Source organism: Phalacrocorax aristotelis, chromosome 3, assembly GCF_949628215.1.
Source record: "Phalacrocorax aristotelis chromosome 3, bGulAri2.1, whole genome shotgun sequence".
NCBI lineage: Eukaryota > Metazoa > Chordata > Aves > Suliformes > Phalacrocoracidae > Phalacrocorax > Phalacrocorax aristotelis.
The window spans coordinates 59,963,451-59,983,759 of NC_134278.1; the positions used below are offsets into that span (position 1 = coordinate 59,963,451).

General features: G+C 40.5%; 1 protein-coding gene across 1 annotated transcript in view; it reads right to left on the bottom strand.

Annotated features, from left to right (window-relative positions):
* The window catches only part of THEMIS (thymocyte selection associated), a 74,963-nt gene that overhangs the window by 36,412 nt on the left and 18,242 nt on the right, over positions 1–20,309 (bottom strand). The window contains exons 3-4 of the mRNA XM_075089860.1: positions 14,960–15,418; positions 10,883–11,928 (exon numbers count right to left, since the gene is read on the bottom strand). Of these exons, the coding sequence (XP_074945961.1) occupies positions 10,883–11,928; positions 14,960–15,418 (1,505 nt within the window). The remainder of the gene's footprint in view (positions 1–10,882; positions 11,929–14,959; positions 15,419–20,309) is intronic.

Genomic DNA, 20,309 nt, shown 5'->3' on the forward strand with positions numbered 1-20,309 from the left:
AAATGTTATCCAACTTGTACACGCATAAGCAGGCTCCCTGGAAACAGAATTCAGACTGATATTTTAATTTTCAAACCTGTATTTTCCTTCATCTGAGCAGGCAATGGAGCATCTTCCTTTCTAAGTAAGATCCAATTATAATGAGAGCTTGGATTGACAGGAAACATTATTATAACTGAATGAGCTGTCAAATCCATGATTAATAAGGTTTTTCATTTAGGTTCAACAATAGCAGCATCAGACCACTGGCATATTATTATTCAATAACTCATAACATTCATAAGATGGTTTACTTTCCATTTTGGAGGGTAGAGGGAGAGCTCTCACATTCAGGTGTTCATATGGGGCAGAAGTGGTTTCAATATTTCATGAGAGGGTTTTATCTCTGTGTTTTCTGAAGGTGCAAACTAACTAAAAGCCTTATGCAAAACCTAAGCCTTCTGTTTAAGGACTTAGTTTCTGTTTTCCTCCTAGCTTCTAAATTTTTGCATCCACATTCTTATTGCTTGAACCATGAGAAAAGAGAGGGATATCAGTAGTGTAGGAGGTTTGTAGCCTGGGTGTCCAGATCGTCAGATGTTGATGGTATGGAGTAAAAGTAAGAGGCAAACCAAGACCTCAACAGTCTGTCTCTGTTCAGTGAAGTGCAAAGCAGCAGGTAAGGAGCAGATATTTCATGTTAACCACCAGGTATATACGCATTTTAAAATCATTGCGTGTGGTTCAAGCAGAGCAGATTATTATTTTTTTTTACAGTACACTGCTTTTCATTTTTATGCAAGAGACAATGAGGGCAGGATAGCTATGAATTAGGATATTCACAAGGGGGAAAGAACATATTTAGGAAGAAAAATCCTCCCCGTCAGGAAAGCCTTTTTAAAACAAAAACACAATTCCTTCCATCCTACATAAAGTCTGTTTTCCTTTGCTGTTTCACAGTTTGATAGAAGATAACTGGATATTGCATTTTTCTGTTTCCCTAGTTCTCAGTTTTGCTTTCCTAGCCTACCTCTTTAATCCGCACTTCCATCCAAATGGTGGTGCTGCTCCATCACTGCAAGTAGTATAAATGATTTGGCTGTAAAAGTTGTGTGCTAGGGTTGACTTCAAAAAATGGCCTTTCAGTCCAGCATTCATTTATACATCATCAGTTACATCCCACTACTTTTTATCCAAATATGATCTATCAATAACAAAATACACATAACCTGTACTGTAGCGGTTTCTTTTCTCATTTTTCCCCTTGCTGACACCTTGCGTGCTTGCACAAACTAACCTTTAACATGCAGCTTTTGGTTTAATGTTATCATCTGTCAAAGTCCCACAAACTGGGGAAATTTATGGAGGCATTCTGAGAAGCGTCTGAGTTTCCATCCGTAACCTTTCATGTCTTGAAACTAACTGTTACCTCCTGTAAGCCACAAGGTGAAGACAAGGCTTAAGACACTGGCTATACCACAGCAGATGCAGAAAGCAAGCACAAAGGCCATTGTCTACTACAAGAATAAACTATGAAGTGGTTAAAAAAAGACCAAGCTTACAAAGGTATTAGTGAGCCTCAAGGTTAACACCTTGCAATGTTAAATGGGACAAGTTCACACCTCTCTTCTTTCTTGTTTCTTCCTCTTTCAAATATCCACACCTCAGAAACCAGCGGTCCTAGACAAAAGTCACCTGTTTTTGCATCTCTTCTACAAATTAACATTCAGTTGAAACTTTTTAAGCAAGGTTGAAATTTACTAGTGTCCAGGAATTTCACTGTTGTTATTATTTTTATGTAGTTACTGTTGTTCCTATTGTGGTAGCCAATGCACAAAATGCTGCATACATGCTAAAATGATGCTTGTCCCTATAAATATCCAAGATGGGGAAATGAAGCATTGTGTCCCATTTCATAGACAGATGAGACAGCTACATGAACAAGTTGCCACCAAGTAAATGAGCATGGATTTACAGCTCATTAACTACTCCATGGCAACTGTCTGTGTGGTTATTGCTCCAGAGTAAATGTGAGGTAGCTCTGACCCTTACTGAAAGCGAGGCAATGTATCTTGCATTTACCTGAGATTTAAGCATCCATATAAAGTAATTAATGAGCTGTAAATCCACACTCTCTCTTCACACACAGAAGTTTCTTCATGTGTCTTGAGGCAATGATATTTATGTGATTTGTCTGGTGTCACCGAAGCAACATGTGACAGGAGAGAGAATGTAAAGCAGACCTACTGAGCTCCTGCAAACCCCACTCCTCGCACGGCCAGAATTTTCTTGTAAAGCTGTTGTTCAATTGCTTGGCACATCTCCCTTCAAATGAGAGCAATTTGCAAGAAAACTCAGCCGCTCTTTTCCTTATTAATACTGCAGAACATGCATATTCCACTTATGTAAAACAGATGGATTGGTAAAAGTAGCTTCCACATACAGTTTCTTCATTTCACACAAAAAATATTATTTACTTTTTCAAAGACTCTTAAATTTAAAGCTAAAAAAAAAAAATTGATGCTTTGGGGATATATTTATCCTGTTTCGTTAGTCAGTTTTCAACTCTAGCTAATCTAGAGTCCAATTTACTGCAAAGTCTAAGCAGTCTTTAGGCACAGTGTTGTCCATCAGGGTGGTGCTTGGCATGCCACAAACTAGCAAAGAGGCTTCTTTCTTTTAGCTTTTTTCTCCAGTGAATCCTATCAAGTGATACGCTGTAAAGACTCCATCACACTAGTTCTGGTAGACCACTGCCTACAGTCTTTGCAAGCCTGAGATCTTTGCTCTGATTTTTCAGTGGCACCACGGAAATCACAACAGAATAGAATGCCCTGTGCCTCCTCAAACCCCTTGTTACTTTCTATTAAGATGAGAAAAGAGAAAAAGAAACCCATGGGAGGAAAATCTGAGCCACAGCATCGTGACATATTGCAATTTAAAATATTTACCAGTAAAATTTTTTCACGTCCTAAGGTAGAACAAGAAAGTAATGCTGTTAAATACCTTGACGAAGTTCAGTGTAAATGATACACCTCTATCCATAAAGAAGAGAAACTAATTTTCTCCATGTAGACATTAAATACATTGTTCTTCAGCCTTTAAAAGCTCCCTCATATAATAATTGGTAAACCTCACTATTCCTTTTGTTATCACCATGCTTTTTACGTCATGTCTATGGACTAATGCATTCAAAAAGCAGAGAAGGAAAGCCCAGGACTTGGACTGTCTTCACAGATTTTAATGAATTTGATGAGTCGCTCCACAGCACAGTTTTCTGGTAATCACTCAATTCCTCACTGCAAGGGCTCTCTGGAAAATGTGATATGTGCCTACAGGTCCTTTGGGATTTGGCCCTGCTGTCACACTGACAGCAACTTTCTCATTTCATTTCATGGGGCAATATATTTAAAAGCATAATACCAACTTTCTGGGATGCTTTAAGATCTGGGATGCCCAGCTCTGACAGTACTGCAAAAGCTTGAATTTCATGAAGGAAGACATAATATAAATGGGAAATGTCAGTGCTTTCTATTACATTGACCACATAGAACATTTTGGTGATTCTGATGAGCATCCTTCTTTCCTTTTTTCTTAGCAGAGGCTACATCAACACTAGTTGATTAAACAGTGCCTGTAAATATCCTATTTTCAACCTGTGCCAACTAGTGCTTTCCCAAACAGTTCCTGGGTGTGATCTGGGGGTTAGAGCACCCCAAGGCCCACTCCCAGTATGCAGTTTGCAATCAGCCCCACAGGTCTGAAGACTGAAAGAGTTACTAGCGGCGACATCAGCCACCTCAAGCCAGTTGGCCTTCAGAGACCACAAAAGTCCCTGAAGATCTTTAAGCAGGGATGGAGTCGGAGAGCCTGGCAGCTGCCTGGTGTTCCAGCAGCTGGCTCTGCAGGAGCCTCAGGAGCTCCAGGCAGGTCACTGACAGTCCTGCAGGTGCGCATCGCAGGAGTACAGTTATTGTGGAAATTCATTGTGATGTAGATTATCTGTGGCCAGTTTAGACTGGAAAATTCTTTGGTGACTTCTGAACAGACCAAAATACAGGCCATAGTAGGTAGCACTTCAACAACCAACTGTTCACAACCTTCTTGCTGCAAGAAGGGCAAATGGTAGAGTGCAGCTTGGAGAACACTGTTGTGGGAAGCCAGGCTGCCTCGAACCCCAGCTGCCCCCTCAAATTATATTTTTTGAGAGTTATTCTGCTGCAGTACTTCCTAGAATTTTGAATCTGTTTTTTACTTTTTTGTTCTGCTTCATAATTAGACATAATTATGTGATTTGTTATGTGTTTTGTTATGTACTTTCTGCAAGAGAGAAAAAAATGTTCCAGCCAACTCTCCACTTACTGACATCAATGTCTGTTGGCTCAGGCACTCTGCAGGATTTTTCCCCTTACTAAGGGTTCCATATTTTCATGTGCTCCAATTTTTTATTTCTTCTGGGCATCCTTTTTATTTTGATATTTCTTTTCTCTTGGTTCTCCAAGTAATTAATTTTTAGCTCTAAATCACACAATTCGCTTTTAACCAGTTGGCATTTTCATCAGTCAGCATATCCAAATGTTCATCTGTACCTTCCTTAATTTCATGTACTCCATCAACATTTCCTGTAGCAGTAATGGCTTTCTGCAATGAGACTTACACCTCAGATTGCCCTGCTAATTTTTCAGGCAATTATCTACTGCCTATCCTTCCGGCAGGCACATTGCTGTCTTCCTCATTGTATTTTGGTTTTGAGAGTAATGTCAATCCAGAGTAAGTACCTACTTCAGACTTGATGTTTCTCTGTGGAAATTTTAAGCTTTTAGTATTGTTTAAAAGAGAAAGAGGTCTTAATGCCAGCTCTCCATAACAAGAATAGCAGGGAAATTCCAGTCTTTTTTTAGCTGGGGTTTTAGGGTTTGCTGCTGCTCTAACTGCTTCCTGTTGGTTCATACCGAGTCCATAGTGTACCCGGCAGTCCTGGTCCCCCATCATCCGGATTAGACTGCTTCTACAGCCACCATTGCATGATTTATTTTGAAGAAAACCCAAGACATGAGGTGGGATGGCACACATGCAGGCTTCAGCCCAGCATGTTATCAGGATGCATATAGGGTTCCCTGAAAATGGTCACAGGCCCCCAGGTATGGACATGGCTATAAGGATCTCTGCAACAGAGCACCAATACAAAGTCCTTCAGCTCAGACTGTCCAATCTAAAAGAGAATTAAATGGCTTGGCAATTATCAGTACCTACATCCTGCTCCAGTTTTGCTCCTAAAAACCTAACTGAAGATTGATGCTCGGCTGAGGTATGGAACACGTGATGCTGGGGAAGGACATGAAAATCCATGTGTAACTTGGGATGTCCCCGCAGCTCCTACCTGATGATGCCAGTGGCCTTGGTTTCAGCTTACTGCATGACAGAAAAGCAAGCAGGGCAGATGTGTTGGGAAGAAACAAGGAAGAAGAAAAGACAAGCCTGTCTGAAAACTGTAGAGAGGACTGCCGAACCAAGGTCATACAAGTTGGGGGTGCTGAAGGGCACATGACAAGTGCAGCGCTGGGGGACCTGAGACCTGTGGGTCTGGATGAAAGCTGGCACATGTGGTACAGGATGGGTATTAGCAGGAAATGGCTTCCAGCCTTCCCATGCTATTTTTTAGGGACTTACAAAGCTATTGGCAAGTGACAGGGAGAAAGAGTACATGGGATGTGGAGGAGGAGGGGGAGAGAAAGAGTGGAAGCAGAGACTCCAGGGAGAGAGAAACCCCCTCTCCAGTGGGGACAGAGAAAAAGAGGAAGGGGAAGCACGGCTGCAGCCTCAGCAGCCACAATGCTGCACCTGTCAGAGAGAAACCATCTTCCTTACATTTGCATATGCACGTTTTTGCATCTGCTAATGAACCACACTTTCCTCCTTCACTTCCAGTGCCAAAAGATTATTAATTCCAGAGGCCTGTTCCTACCCATTCCTTACTGGATGTCCTGAATGCATGTTCTAATATGTATTTATTTAGGAAGGTTAGTTTCTTGCTACTCAGCAGAAATATTTGTGTTAAATCTACTCTATAAAGGCCCTTAACACATGAAAAATGCTCTGGAAGCAGAAAAGAAATAGTTAGGAGGAAGGAAAGGAGGCGCTGCAGGAAAACTCATTTGCTGAAAAATTTAGCTTATGTCTTATCAATTTAATTCTAGATAAGTCTTCATTTTGCTGTGAAGACAGATGCGATAAACATGTTAATGGCAGATTTCGATAGTTCAGTTCATAGAACTGCAAAGCCAGATGGAAGCGATAATTTTTCTTTCATTTTAATTTTGAAATAAAAGGCAAGAAAGCAAGAAAGCTCCTGATATCGTAACACTGTAATGACTTTTTGAAGGATAATGGACCTTAGCATGCAATGACGATTAACTGTCATGCCCTGATACTTACTATTTTATTAAATTCCAGTTTCCCCGGCTGGAATTCTCTGAGCTTTCTTGCCAGAGGTGAACAGATGACTGACTGTAACTGACTTTTCCAGTTACACATTCATAAAGGTATTTAGGAGAAATCCTAATTTAAAGCTAGTGTGTATTTTACTGATTCTACTGTTGCTCAGGCTAGACACATGCCTAAGCAGACCACTGAAAATAGCATTGGATGGAACTAACCTCTCTTACTGTTTATCAGGAGCCAAATACTGCCTTTTTTAATTCCTTAAGCACTTGGTGCCCTCAGGGTATTGGGAGTATGGGAACTAAACTGTGGCCTTCCATGCCTTGATTACGGTTCCCCCAGTATTAAGATGCACTTAGCAATGTTTCACGTGGGGTCTTTGATTGTTTCGATTTAAAACAAAGCCATTGGGGGACATATATTAACACCTTCTTAAATATGTACTGCTTGAACAGATAGACAAAAAGAAAGCTAGAAGACTTTTGATGCTTGAACACCTTTGAAAGGGAAGAAACAGTAGGTAGCAGGTAAAAAGCCTAAGGAAATTTTAGGAAAGAATGTTCAAGCCTTTTTTATCAGGGTCCCACCTGAAACCTTACTCTGGAGTTACTAAGTGAAAACTCGGTTTGTTATATCCACCATGGTGGTTCTACCTGTGGAAAGAACAGGCATATTTTACTTGTTCTTTTAAAATGAATTTTAACTTCAAGGAAGTAAGGTCCTGACTTGTTTCTCCCTCAGGAACTTCTCTCCAGGAACAACTTGGCAAGAGAGTAAGGCATTCTGTTCTCAAATCAGTAGCATTAACTTCTAGGGTTTTATTAGGTCATTCTCATTTTCTAGCTAAGCTCACAAATCAGAAACTGAATTATTTAAACTATTTAGTTCAACATGGCAGTTAGACCTCCCCGAGGACTTTATTCCAATGATTCCAGTGAGAAAAATTGGGATTTCTTGTGAATGACTGCTTGTATCCTACATTTTACCATTAGACCAAGGGTACAATCATTGTTTTGTCATCACTCTCGTCAGTTGGGGGTGTTTGTGGGTAGAGGTGATATTGGCTATTACATAGATATCTGCTATTTGATATTGATATCAGATAGGTATCTGATATCTGAAATATCAGATTAATTTAATCCTTTGATACATGTTGTTTTGTCTCATTTGTTCGGTTTGCATGCATTTTCTTGGGGTTTGTCTTTGTTTATTCAATTAACAAATAATACAAAATTGCAAACATACGTGGTCTGGATGTTTCTTACCCAAACAAAATGATCAGATGAGAGGAGAAGGGAAAGTCTGCACTGTACTGTGCAGGGGAGAGGAGAGATCCCCAGGCTCTGGAATTGAAAACTGTGTCAGCAGGAGCCAAGCCAACTTAATTAGCCTTGTGAAGAGACTGGGCAGACTGCTTGGTTAATGCAGCTATATTATGTTTGAGAATTCATCTGTTGTCTCTGGACTTTGCTGAACTGTGCAAACATCCATGTCTCTGCAGCATTGCACCTTGCACACAAGCAGAAGACGTTTTTGCACTCATCCGAGGTTCCAGTCCATACTGGCTGCTAATGGCATACAATTCAGTGGCTAACATGACCAAAAGTATAGTGAAACATACACTGTATAGTCCTGCTTCTGGCCCTACTGTTCCCTTACCAAGGTCAGGGAACAGCAGGCAGAGACAGCTGGAGCCTCTGTGCCCTCACAGCCTTGCTGTGAGCTGAGAGGCGATCAAAGCACAAGCCGTAGCTAGAGGTGACCCACCCTCGCAGAGCATCCTCAGCTATTGGCATAAAACAGCCGGATCTTAGTCCTCTGTGGACTCATGCAGCAGCAGCATTTAATCCTGGAGCACCAAGCCAAGCAGAGCTTCCCAACTGGTGGGCAAGGAAGCCATTCACCACCCTCCAGCAAGCAGCCAGAGTTCCCTAAGCACCAGGCAGGGAGCTGCCTGCAGGAGGAGCACGGCAATTCATGCAGCAATAAAGCTTATTCCAGACTGCCACCTTGTCAGGCTTAAGTTTGGCTCATTAGGACGTTCGTCTGTTACTTATGCAAATAAGTCTATGCATAGTCACAAAATATGCAAAGAAGGCCATTTATCAGTTTGGCACAATCTCCGACTTTTTAAATCCCTGGTACATGTAGAAGAAAATAGAGTCTCCCCTCTCGCCATCGCTGGCAGAGAGGCCAAGGAAGACCTATCTGCTGCGACCCACGTCCTCTCAGAGGATTCATAGTGCTTGGAATAGAAGAGAGAATGCATTCTGTGTGACTTTAAACCTATTATGTTACAGCTCAGGATGTTTAATCTTATGAATAAGGGATATCTACTTGTTTCACCTTCCAGGGAAGGAGATTTACAAATCTGCACAACTCTAAGTACTCTGACTGCAGTTTATCATTTATTTATGACAAGCACGTGACAAAAAATGTCCTCTGGAACGGTCTGCTTAAATGCATTTCTTTGTCTCGACAGCTGCAGTCTAAGGTCGCTCTTATTCATGCATGTGCAAAGGAACCTCAGCTTATCCCTCTCCTGCACTAATTGCTCTCGCCTCACTTCAAGATCATATTATCTTCTGCACGAGTCTAGTCTAGAGTCAGCATCTACCTGTTGCTCTCCACACACAGCCCTCAGTAACTGCAGGAGGTCTAAGTCCTCCTGACAAGGGTACAGGTCTACCAGAAATACCGCTTTAGGGAATTCTTCCCCAGTTCTGTACCCCAGGCCAGTACCAGGCTGATGGCTTGCCTGTTAGCTCCAGGGACCAGTTTCTCATGTATCCTCCTGAGCCTAACAGGGTGGCTTATTTAAGCTGCTGCAACAGTCACTGTACAAGCTAGCAGAAAAGAAGTTTCCATAGTACAAGTAAAGCCAGAAGAAAATGATGCAGCTTTTTCCTCCGTTACCCTTATCTGAGGGACCCACCTTACCCATTCACTTCTCCTATGGCCTGTTGTAATGATCTCCCAGGACCTGTGTGGAGCTGTGGACCTGCGTGTGGTCTTGGAATTGTCACCGAGAGGAGGACCACCTCCAGCAGGCAAGAAGAGGTACTCACAACAGTTCCCCTTCCAGGGTGGCTACTACTGACCTTAATTTGATAGCAACACAAAAAATAACTTCCTCTGAACCTCTCAAAATATAATTCCATGATTTACATTGCATTTGAATTCCTGAAAGTATTTTCCATGTTTTTTCCTCATTCACCTGTGTGAAATTTGTATTTGTACATGAGAGCAACCTAAGTTAAATACCTCCTGACAGTCCTTCTCATTAAAGTCCATCAAGGTGCCTTTCTTTGATTCTTTCAGTATACGCAAGAAAATTGTGGTGGATTGACCCCAGTTAGCAGCTAAGCACCCACACATCTGCTCACTCACTCCCCCCTGATATCAGGATGATGACCTCATCAGGAAAGAGAATAGTAAGAACAAAATCAAGAAAACTCATGGGTTGAGATAAAGACAGTTTAGTAAGTGAAGAAAAGAGGAAAAAAACCTCAGCGATGCAAAGGCAGTCACTCATCACCTCCCACAAGCAGACTGATGTCCGATCTGTACCTGAGCTATGGCTACCTTCCCAGACCAACCACCCCCTCAGTTTTTATTTCTGAGCATGGCATTATAGGTCACAGAATATCTCTTTGGTCAGCTGGGGTCAGCTGTCCCGGCTGTGTCCCCTCCCAGCTCCTCGTCCACCCCAGACTACTTGCTTGGGGGGGGGGGGGGGGTGGGAAGAGAAGGCCTTGACACTGTGGGTGCACTGCTCAGCAATAGCCGAAACACTGGTGTGTTGCCGACACTGTTTTAGTCACAAAGCCAGAACACAGTATCTTACAGGCTGCCGTGAAGAAAATCAACTCCAACCCAGCCAGACCCAACACAAAAATTAATGAACAAATGGATTGCCTTAGGTTAACTACAAAGAAAATTGTTCTAGAAGGGGCACTTCTTTCGTAACATCAAGAGCTATTATAAAACGGATGCCCTTTTTATTCCAAATCTATTTGCCACTTGGTTAAGTGCAAAACCACGCAGTCAAAAATATCTATAGAACTTGACTTTCTGTGAATTTAATTCTGCCATTTCCAGCTGAGCAAAATTATGTTTACAGCATGAAAACATATGCTTCCCCTTAATAAAGATTTAAATACAGCCACTGCAAATCTTTCCATTCACTCTTGCATTTGTGCAGTAAAGGATTATCCATGCAAAATTATATGGCCAAGCTTTCTGCTGTGAGTCGGCATGGGTCTGTTGTTTTTCATGGAACAATTAACACACACTGGAGATTTTAGCTATTGTTGTCTATAATGGCTAATTTGCCTATTACAGGGAACTGAGAGCCATCTGCGTACATGCCAAAAGGATACACTAGTGAAACGGAGACTGTAAACTGACAGAACATGACCTATGATTGTAAGAGATTCAAAGACAAGGTGCGATACCTTACCTTTGGAGCCTGTAGTACCTCAGACACACCTTGCTTAGGCAGTGCAAAACCAGGTTTTGGTGCCAGTGTTGTTGGCTTTTTGGGAGGCCTGGGTGGTGGATGAAGGGTTTGGTTTTCATATCTTCGCACCATATAGTATTGCTCTTCACTGATCTCTTCCACTGTTGTCTTAGTCACAGGAGGTACAACTGTTTGGACATCTCTGCTGAGCAAATGGACTGACATGTTTAAGCGGTATACAGGAATCTCCCAGCTCTCCACTGGACTGCTGGTGCTGCCGATCAACAAATAAGAGTCTGTGATTTCTTCTTCAAACTGCAGACCAGGCACAGCAGCCAAGACATCTTCCTCAATGGAAAGGTCCCTCACAGACACTTTGGCATTAAAAGGCAAACGAAATTTTTTGCAAATCTCAGAAAGCTGGTATTGTTTCTTGTCATGAATCACTTCCACAAAGCCACCTTCCATGTACATAGGGAGGAGCACTTTCTTGTATGTATCACTTAGTATTTGTTCACAAGATAAAACATCAATGACTTTCTTTCTTCCCTCATACAGAACTTCACTAGTCTGGCATTGCTGAACTAGAAACTGGTCTCCAACTGAAACAGAAAAAAGCTCTTTATGAGGGGAATCAAAGGCTTTAGTTGCTACAACATGAAGCTGTTCTTTTTCACTTCTTGCTATGTCTAAGTCATAGGCAGTTGGAAACTCCCGAGGTCTTCTCTTGAACTTTCCTTTGTAGCTCATAGGGATTAAAAAATGTCTTTTGGGTGAATCACTTCTAATCTCAGAGGCTAGGACCCTTGTTGCCTGGTACTTTTTGTAGATGATGATCTCTTTCCCTGTATGCAATAAGTTATAAGGTTTTTGGCTTCCTGAAGGCCCTTCTATTATCTCGGCAACCATAGGAAATTCCTTGCTTGTTCTCTCAAATACATCTTCCAAGGACAGTGGCTGAAGGAAAGAGCTACTATCATAACAGTCTGTTATATCCTTGACCTCGACATCTAGATCTGAGAGAATATGAACTATGTCCTTTCGAACTGAAAAGAAAAAGAAATACATCGGGTTTAATTTTCAAACTGACATTGGAATAAAATATAAGTGTCCTGTTGACGAGATACTAAAAGTACCTTCCCTGAGGTGTGCACCTCCATATGTTAACATGCACAGTTAATAGGGCCAGTCAAAGTCTGTTTAAATTTGAGGTATGTGACTATCAGATATGCAGGTGACCTCACAAAGTAAGAGAGAAATGAGAGGAGATGAGAATAAGGTGTCCAAGTGAACAAAATTTTTAAGAAAAATAAAAGGGAAAAAAAAATACAATTCACCATATTTCTCACAGCACCTCCAAGTTTAATCAGCTATTTATCTTATCAAACTCTTTTTCTTGAATACAAGATGTATTTCTATTATCTTATCTCATAGTAATTTATGTTTTTTCCAAAGAAATGGGTGGGAGAATATTTTTAATGAATAAATAACATTTGAACCCATTAACACATGTTGTTGCTGTGGCCAATCTGGGAGAAATAAGATATTTTGATATTTATAAAAACAATGAAATAATCTATAATGATTTGAAAATAATATAACTTTTAAAAAGAGGCAAAACCTTTGTATCTAAGTTTATTGTTAATGAATGAAGAAGTATCTACTACAGCGGTCCTCTGTGGAACTCTTGCATCTTTTTCTGCGGCATCTAGTTTTATTCACTATCAGAACCGAGCCATTGCATTTAACAGTCTGACAGGGAAAAACAATTTTTTTATCACAACTGAACTTGCAAAATCTTGGATGCAAAACATCCAAGCACAAAGCTGACTATGCAATTAAGGCTTGTTTAAGAATTTGGCTACAGATCAGTGACACCACAGATCACTGACCAGGGCAGTAAAATTTAACAAGCAAATAATATTTAATGATTGTCTTCAGAAAGACTTATTTTGCATAAACCTGCACACGAGGATAGTACATCCTAGACTCACACTTCCTTGTAGCAGGACATACCAATATTTTATACTTAGAAGTCTGTATCAGATGTATTTTATATGACAGAGTTTTATGACAGTGATTCAGGATCTGTTTATTCCATCTCTCCTTTTGTCATATTGATGCCTTCAAGTGACAAACATACTAAGCACCACAAGGGAAAGTCAATGAAGGAGGAATGACTAGTGAAATTGGAAGTTTTCTATGATCATTTAGGGCGGTTCCACACATAATTTGTTCATTATTAAGAATGAGAAGTATAGAGGATTCCTGCCCCCAGCCTGTGAAAATGTAATCTGCCCTCCCACTTATCAGGAATCCTTTTTACTGAGCTGTGGATAGCATTTCTCATACTTTATCTTGTGTCTAGGATCTTACAGTTCTTCTAAAAATTGTGAAAATCCATTTTGCATGGTCTACAAGAAAGTAATCATGTACCATGAAGCCTACTTTTCAAGTTCGTATTAAATAGTTATTTAGGATATATTTAATATTGAGCACACTATGAAGCATAAAAGGGGCATGAAATAAAATCAACAAATACAACTCTCACTGGAATATCTGATTGGAAGACAAGTGAATACCACACATTTCTGAATCTTCTGAAAGCTTTTTAGAAATATTAAATTCTTATTGATTCTGCACAGATATCTGAGTGGGTATAGGGATACACCTAAGTGAATACAGCTTCAGGAGATGAGCTAGATTCCTGAATATAGCTAGAGTTGTAGAAAATGAAGTATTTTATCTCATGAAGACATACTTTCCGAAATCACACCTTAAACCACAGGGCAAGCACAGTTAAATATGTCATGATAAATATTTAACAACTATAGTACATTGTTGGAACTGTCCCTGCCCACTTCTATCTCTTTCTCTTTTATCCATTTACTTACACCATTCATCAGAGAAATTTCAACTGTGAAAAGATTTCCTGCTTAATATCCTCATGAAGGACATATTTCTGTTAGGATTTCTTTTCTATGGAGCTCACTGGACTGCTTCTAGTAAATGCAACAGGCAGCAAAACCTTCCCAAAATCTAAGCTCCTGTCCTGCAAATTTTAACAGGATGGGTGCATCAACAAGTAAAATTGCAGTGAGTTTCCATCTACTGCCTGGGCTGCTCTCAAGCAAGGTTAAACATTTTAGCTTAAGCTGCTTTTTTTTGCTTAGGTAGGTAACTCAGTTCAGAGAGGGCACGCTATGCACACACACACGGGTCATTACTGCAGCTCGGCTATTCAAGTCACCATAACTCAGGAGAATTTCACTGTGTGCTTATACCCTTGCACACCTTCTAATTTTATTCCCATGACTAATTTCACTAACAGGTTTAAAGTAAAGCATAGATATAGACATTGGTAAGAACAGAACCTAGCAGTTTCAATGTTTTGGTGGAACAACAAAAACAGTAATAATGTGCCATGGACAAAATATATTTTTTAAAAATAAAAACTCATAACACAAATTACGGCTTTTAAAGATATTGATTTTCTAATATCTTCCTTTTTCCTCAAACCTAGGGGTTTCAGAAGTTGTCTGTGAGTCTTTTCTGTTTATAGTACATTGATATTTGTTTCTGTAGTACAGTAAAATAATATGGTTTTTCTTTCTGCAGCAACCTCATTCTGAAAATAAACAGTAGTTGATAGTGTTACAACATGTATGTTTATATTCTTTTCTACCTCCTAGCCATAGCCCTAACTGATCAAGTGGCTTCTCCATGGCCGAAGTCTGACACAAAGAAAGAGAATCTGAGAATTGAAGAGAATTCTTAAGCTCCACATTTTCACTATGCAATAAGTTTTCTTTGCAACAATGATTTAACTGTAGTGATCATAAAATGGCAACAGAAAGAAATGCAAGGTAACTATCTGAGTTAACAGCTGATAAAGGAATAAAAAAGGCAATATTATTTTTATCTGCCTTCAGCTTGAAACAAGCATCAGTGGCAAATATGGGTCAGGAATTCTTGACCAAACTGAATCCTTCCTGCCTATTTTAAGCAAATTTTGTCTATCTAAGGGTACTTTGCTATACTGAGATGAACAGAACATTGACTTTGATTCCTACTTACATTTCATTACTGCCTGCACTTCGTAGACAGGCGTGAGAACCAAGCATCCATCAAAATTCTCAGGAAGTGGATTAGAGCAGTCCCACATATGTAAAGTATTGGAAAGTTTGACAATCCGGTTTCTGCACTTAGGGATTTTCCATTCTGCAATCTCTTTTAGGGTATATATCTGGTCATCTTCACACTCATAAAATTTTCCTTCTTGCGAAAGGGGCAAAGTAAAGGAATGATACTGGTTATTTCTGACCATGCCACAGTTCACAGCCATCTTTCCATTGACCTCTTCCACTGAGTTGAAAGTGATCTGCTCACCATGTTTGATAGTGAGGTTTGCCAATTTTATATCCTCAGGGCTGTAGAAACATGGATGGCCAAATCTGGTTGGCCCAATAGAGACTTTTCTTGTAATTTCTTCAACGCTGACATATGGAGTTTTGTCTGCCACAACCTTATAAAGACCTAAGAACAGAAAACTTGCATTATAAAAAGGGAAATATATAAAGGAGACATGCCAAATTTTAGACTGTGCATGCAATAAAAATGGGGAGCAAAGCACATCAAACCACTCATAGCTGATAGCTTGGTTGCTAGAAATATGGCTTTATAAAGATAATGTCAACTACATGATACAAATCATAGGTGGCTGGAATTAGCCCTTTCTACTCTGCAGGTAATTTCTGACATCCACCATTTTTACATCCATGGTAAAAAGAGAAAAAAGTTATTTTCTTTGCCATAGAAAAAAGAAAAATTATCTTAAATTCTTATCCGTCGTCTCATGAAACTAATCTTTAAGAAAAAAGTGCAGACATGGTTTGAGGAAGAGCAACACTAAGGTGATCAGTGAAATTCAGGATAAAGTTTCTGGCTAGACATTGTGCTATGTGTTCTTCCACACACAGACTGGGGATTCCTAGACCAAGTATGTTGAAAGACGAATCACAAATGAGAAAGTGCCTACAGATAGGAATGAGCAACGGAAATCGATTCTGGCATATCTGATAGCCCAGACCACCATATGGAGTAATTCAAAGTTTGGCTGTTGTAGCACTGTGGCCATCACAAGGCAATTAAAATGCTGAAGTACTGCAAGGCAGAGTCTGCATCTGAGCTTCCCTATCCCCATGGGACATTATTATTTCATGTTAATCATGCCCCTTGGAGATGTCTCATTAAGAGTCAACGTCGCAAGAAAAATATGTACATTTGTATATTTGTGTGAGTGTTTTTATAGAGGAAGATGAAGGCGATGGTTGAGAGGACTAAACTGTAGGGTTTAGCTGAACTGTGTGATTCAGCTGTCTTCTTCCCCAGGCTCAGTAGTGTGAATGCTGCCTCGTGGAATTACATTGCAGCTTCCTGGGACAGGCATTGACTATCTTCCAATTGAATATAACTGAACACAGAGGTTATTCCTAGGCCAAGTCTGCAAGCCAGGGGACTCAGACAAATTAACTGGTAGCTACAGCTACAGTGACAAAGCAGCCAAGCTCCCTGAGAGATGCGGTGCCTTTTCTCTTTCCTTCCTCCAAAGCCAGATATCAGAAACCCTATGGCCCCCACTGTTCCACACTTTTGCCACTTCTGGACCGCACTTTGTGGTAAAGGAATACTCCCACCTTGATGGTTATGGAGCATGGGGTGGGAACCCAAGGGTTGCTGCTTGGCACTACTAGAGACTCTTTCATGCAGCTCCACAACTTATGAGTGGTTTCTGCCATGTCTACAAAGGTTTAAATGTCCCATCCAGCTGCCCCCATTTGTCTAGCATGGGAAGTGGGTCCAGACTGGCTATGACTCCCTTCTCATGGGAGCCAGAGTGTGAGAAAAGGGCAGGATGCTCCAGAAAATACCTGGGTCTCAGCAAGGTGGAATGTTGCCAGAACACAGTTCTGCTGGAAGTTGGGAAGACACTCACCCCCTTCCCTAGACCTCCTCTGACAGTGGGATTGTTTAACAAATTAGACTGGGGGGTTGTTTCAGTTAAAAATAACCTCCAAATTGGGTATTTTCTCCCACACTTTTTCCCTTACCAAGTTTCACACACTGACCCACAATCAACACAACTGAGGGCCCTGCATGGAAGCAAGGGCTTGTTAAGATTGTGTTCTTTAAAAAGGATATATAAAAGCATTCCCTCCACCTCAATAGCCTTCCCCACACACACACATATAATTGCTGTGATTCTTGTTTCACTATAACAAAATATGCTACTTTCACTTCATAGCTTTAGTACCCTTCTTGTTAAAGGAAATGTTATTAAGCTTCTGTATGTTGAGTAGCTTTTAACTGAATTTATCACCAGATTGGACATGTTTGGTTCTAGGTATCCCATGGAACCACCAGGATCTCTAGTGACTAACAGTTCTAAGGGCTTGTCAGCAGCCTAAATGGTAATAGCCTATTTGATCTACTACAGAGATAGTCACTGGTTGTTCCTATGTAACTGTTTTCTGCAATTCTGTGCCTTCAGAGTTGTCTGCATGACAGTTAGTTTTTCCTGTGTGAAATTAGCACCCTTGTACAGATACATCCTCTACATATATGTCTCATTGCAGCACTATGGAAAAGCCTTCAGGCATTTTTCCAGGCTGCAAGGGTGCCACATCCATGAAAGTAGCTGCACAAGTACAAAGTACAACTTCAATACAATTTTCTTTCACACTAGTATTTTTAATGTTTCTCACAGCAATTTTAACACAATTATTAACAAGCAAATTAGCTACCCAGCCCTGATCACTACGGGAGCTGTTAGTGCAGATCAAGACAAACTGGTTCATCAGCATTTAGAAAATACCGCAGTGACAAGGCACCAACGATAAACTGAAATTGTGGAAAAGGCAGCATCCTCCAAACAGTGTTCCAGTGTTGTGCTTTGCAAACACAAGATGGGCATCATCTCCTGGCAGTGTTGGGAGAAAGCAAATAGGAATACTCTTCATTAAAAACTGTATTCAAAGTACATGTGATATATCCCAAAGGCAATAACTATGTTTACCCATCTGTGATACAAGAGCATGCGCATTGCCCCTAGAAAACCTCCAGATTTGCATTAAGAAGCCTCCATAAACTATGTTAAAAAAACATTCCCAGTTGAAAATATTTGGCAATGTACAGGTGTGAGAAACATTCTTCTTCTCTATGAGTTTGACAGCAGACTCCGGCTCTACTAATTTTGCTGGGACTACAGAGCTATTTGGAAGCCAGCTATTTCAGCAACAAACTGATGAGCATCCTGGGCTGGAAAGCAGGTTTCATATGGAAGCATAATTACCAGATCTCATACAAAACTAGACAACTGATTATCCCCTCGGGCCCAGGCAGACTGACTTTGTCAGAGTTGGAAGCAGAAAAATCTTCACCTTCCGTTCTGCTGGTTTTCTTAATTTTGGTAATGGAATACTTGCATAGGCAACTAAAGAGCCATGTGGCCTTGCATACTTAGCTGCTGTATTGATGAGACCCATGACATAGAGGCACCTAATAGCCACCTGTTTATGCTTGTGAGTATGTAAAGTTCCATATGTTTCTCTCTCTAGAGAAAAGAGGTGAATACATAAAAATTTATTTTGGTATGATGGGTGAAAACCACTGCGGTTCCTATCTAACTGCTATAATCTGCCATGGTATCATTTAGTAAATGTTCTCCTTGCTATGATATATATATTTAAAAAAAAAACAAAAAAAAAAAAAACAAAAAAACAACATTATCTGGGACCATTCAGAACCTTATTAAAATAATTATGAATCCAAATGTTTTCCATACCTAATATAGCAAGGAAATCTCCAGAGTAGGAGACATACGGTAAGTCTGAGATGCTAAAGTTTGGACATTTTGAGGTCAAACATAAATATTTGTACTTTTTCATAAATGATAAAATGACTGAATCAAATTCACTTCAACTTTCCTAAGAGAGCTTGGTGGAATATTAGGGAGAAAGATAGATGGAAATAGCAAACCTGGAAAAAAAGTCCAGCTGGTTTATCCAGGGCTGGTGTTATTGCTCCTACAGATCTACTTTCTAAATGCAATCTGGTCTACAAGCAAAGTGCACTGATTCCCAATAGTTCTGGGGAAGTTACAGATAGAGGCAAGAATAACTGCACATACACAATAACTACAGGAATGTATAACCATTGTCACACTCCATGAGTTCTCTGCACCTAGTAGCATTCTGCTAGGTGAGGTGCCTGCCTAGCCATGATATGATCATCAATAAGTCCCAAATCTAATCAGCCCATCATTTTCAAGAAAAGTTTTAGGCATTGAGGTGCAATTGGTAGAGAAAGAGGGTTTGGTAATCTGAAAAAATTATTTTCACTGGAATGTGAGAGAAAATATAATGCAGGGATCACCCATGTAGTCCCATGGGAAAGCATGTTTTGACCGAGGATGCTTTTACCACCTTTTTATGTGCAGCATTCTTTTACTGGTCAGAGGATGATAAGGTGTACCTCCCTGTAGCTTTATAGACTTCCCATTTTTGGACTTAATTAGAGTCCTGAAGGAAAGGAATATCCTTTTTATTCTCTCTTTTTCCTCACAGAAAACTGAGAAAACCAGTAGTTAGGCTCACCTATTAGAGCAGAAAGTAGCCTTCAAGGAAAATAATATCAGAAAGACTTTCTGTCCCAGACTAGCAGTTTCTGTTCCCAGAGGTAATGCAGAAGACTGGGAAGAGCTCAGCTCCCAGCTTCTCCGGAGCTGACTCGATTGCTATTCCTTTTTTCCCCTCACCTCCACCACCTACTCTGCTACTTCCTCTGCACCCTCTGCTCCAGCGTCCTCCTCTCCCCAGCCTGCCCCAAAGGCTATCTCTCCTACCTCTCCACCATCTCCTATGGAGATGAGCCTTCTAGTGCCTAACCCCTGTTCTTCCGTGCATGTGCTGTGTGGCCACAGACAAGTCTGTCTTGTGTCTCACAGAGGCTGAGAGCTCAAAGAGACAGTTGTGCTCGGCTATTTGTCTGTAAGACCACGTAGGAATGAGCAGCAGCAGCTGTTAGGGACATCCTGAGAACAGGGACAGCCCAGCAATATTTTTGCAGAAGAAGGAATATAACAGAACAAAATGACGTCATTTGTGCTGGCATACAGTTCAGGTGTTGTGCAAATTACCCGTCTCTGCTAATTTGTTAGTAGTGAAACCTGTAGTTCAAAATGCTGTTAGATGTAGCCATTGAAGTGTCTGGAGTAACAGCAGACTTATTTTTTTACCCAGTGTATGAGCATAGAAAGAATAGCCTGGCCCTCTGAGGCATGACAAAGAACAAATTAGAATGAAGATAAAATGAAATAGCACAGATAGTGAACTTGTGGTTGCAGCGGTTTCTCTAATGCAAAGGGCAG